We start from the raw sequence: 1,884 nt of genomic DNA on the forward strand, positions 1-1,884 counted from the left end.
ATATATATTCAAAACTAAAAAACAAATCAAAGTAAAGTTCCAGTAGGGATGGAAATATGTGGTGTATCGTTTATATGAGACCAAGTGTAGCTCATATCTCACCTGTCAACATATTACTTTTTGTTTTTTTTAAAAACCTGTTTTTAAAAACTCCTAAAAAAATTTATTTAATTTAATTTTTATTTTTAAGAGAAAAAAATTAAAAAAAAATTAAGCCAAATAGGCACCAAATCGAATTTGTTGTACAAAATTGATATCCCAACATAAAATCTGAGCTTAAAAAGGGCCAAGAAGGTCACATGCATCCTGAGCATAACTGTTGGAACATATTTATAAAATATTATAAAAAAAAACTAATACTAGATGACATTCTTTTGTACTTTTAATGTACTAACTAAACAATTTGAGTCACTGTCAAACATCCCACTATTACCAATGGGATTTCCTAGCAAATGCTGTCAGACAGCATTTTCCACATTATATTGAGAACCGAGAAGCGTTTTAGCTAATTCAAATAAGGTTCGAGCAAGTATTGTCATCCCCAATTCCAACCCCTTGATTTCCTTTTTCATTCGGGTTGGACCCCGGAGGAAAGCTTATTGGGCTAAATTTGGGCTTATGAATTCTGACCAAGACCCATAGTCTGCTTTCAAGGCCAATGACGATATTGAAAATTGAAGAAATATTGGGGAGAAATCTGTAGTTTTCGATTTTCGAAACGAAGCGTAGCTGGTCAATTCACTCTCTCAGCCACTGCTCTGCTCTTCCATCTTCGGCTCCATTTCCACAAAACCTCTCCGGTAATCTCAATCCGAAATTTCGAAAAAGGGGAAAAAAAAAAGGGAAAACGAAAATGAATCTCTTGCGAAACGCAATCAAATCGCACGTTTCGGTTCGAACGATCAGGCCAATGCAAGCCTTACCATCATTCCTAAGAGCATCGCCGAAAAGTTTCTCCACCGGGACGGATGAGCCTCAGCCGCCACAACCCGACGCCTCCGTCAATCAATTTATGGAATCTGCAAGCAAAGGTTCAGTTTTTCAGAAAAAAAAACGCAGGGTTTAGGGTTTATCCAAAATTCCTTTTTTAATTTTTTTCCTAAAAGATTTAACCTTTTTTTCTTTACTGTAATTAGGATTCGTTTTTGCGAAACTCCATGGAATCACAAAGCATACAATGAAGAGCGATGTAATGAACTTGCTTGAAGGGTGTGATCTAACGGCTGATGATATTAAAGTTCACTACAGCCGCAGCTTTTCTCCTTTTGGAATGTAAACTTCTTTACATTTTTTACTTTATTTTTTGATTTACTAGTCAGAATTTATTTAAGATTGTATATTGTGGAAATTGGGTTTTCTTTAGACTTTTTTAGGAATTATTTTTTTTTCCATTTTGTAATTAACATTTGTGTGATTCTTTGTTTGCAATTAGGATGTTGCGGTTTTCATCACCTGCTGCATTTAGTAATGCAGCAAGGACCATTCGGAGGTTTGATCGGCTTTACAGGTTGGAGAAGGTAAATTTGATTTGATTGTGAATGAGGCTGACAAGGTTTGATTGGTAATCCTGGGTTTCATATTTGGTTTGTTTTTTTCTTGGTTGTGATAATCCGGGTGTCATTTTTGGATATGTCAGGTTGAAGCTTCTGATTGGGATATTGTTCCACCACATAATGGCAAAACTGTAAGTCAAAGAATTGAGATTTTATTCTCTTTAGTTTTCAGTCGAACTTGAGATTTTTGACATTTTGAGAAACTGTTTGTTATTATGTTTTTAATTAGCTATACACTCGGAGAGTATTCATCTAGTTAACTGAGCTAAGTAATGAGGTGTTTTTCATAAGATATAACATGGCATTATTATCTACATGATATTGATACATA

At 34.6% G+C, this 1,884-nt stretch overlaps 1 protein-coding gene across 1 annotated transcript; it reads left to right on the forward strand.

Moving 5' to 3' along the window:
* The first annotated feature begins 549 nt into the window (after nt 1-549).
* LOC110420676 (Ribosomal protein S24e family protein) lies at nt 550-1,750 on the forward strand. The gene is made up of 4 exons (XM_021434052.2): nt 550-1,031; nt 1,137-1,272; nt 1,433-1,517; nt 1,637-1,750. The coding sequence occupies exons 1-4, from the start codon at nt 854-856 to the stop codon at nt 1,733-1,735; spliced, it is 498 nt and encodes a 165-aa protein (XP_021289727.1). The 5' UTR covers nt 550-853; the 3' UTR covers nt 1,736-1,750.
* Nucleotides 1,751-1,884: the final 134 nt, after the last annotated feature.

This window comes from Theobroma umbraticum, unplaced genomic scaffold, assembly GCF_002168275.2.
Source record: "Theobroma umbraticum cultivar Fairchild unplaced genomic scaffold, ASM216827v3 scaffold_86.0, whole genome shotgun sequence".
Taxonomy (NCBI): domain Eukaryota; kingdom Viridiplantae; phylum Streptophyta; class Magnoliopsida; order Malvales; family Malvaceae; genus Theobroma; species Theobroma umbraticum.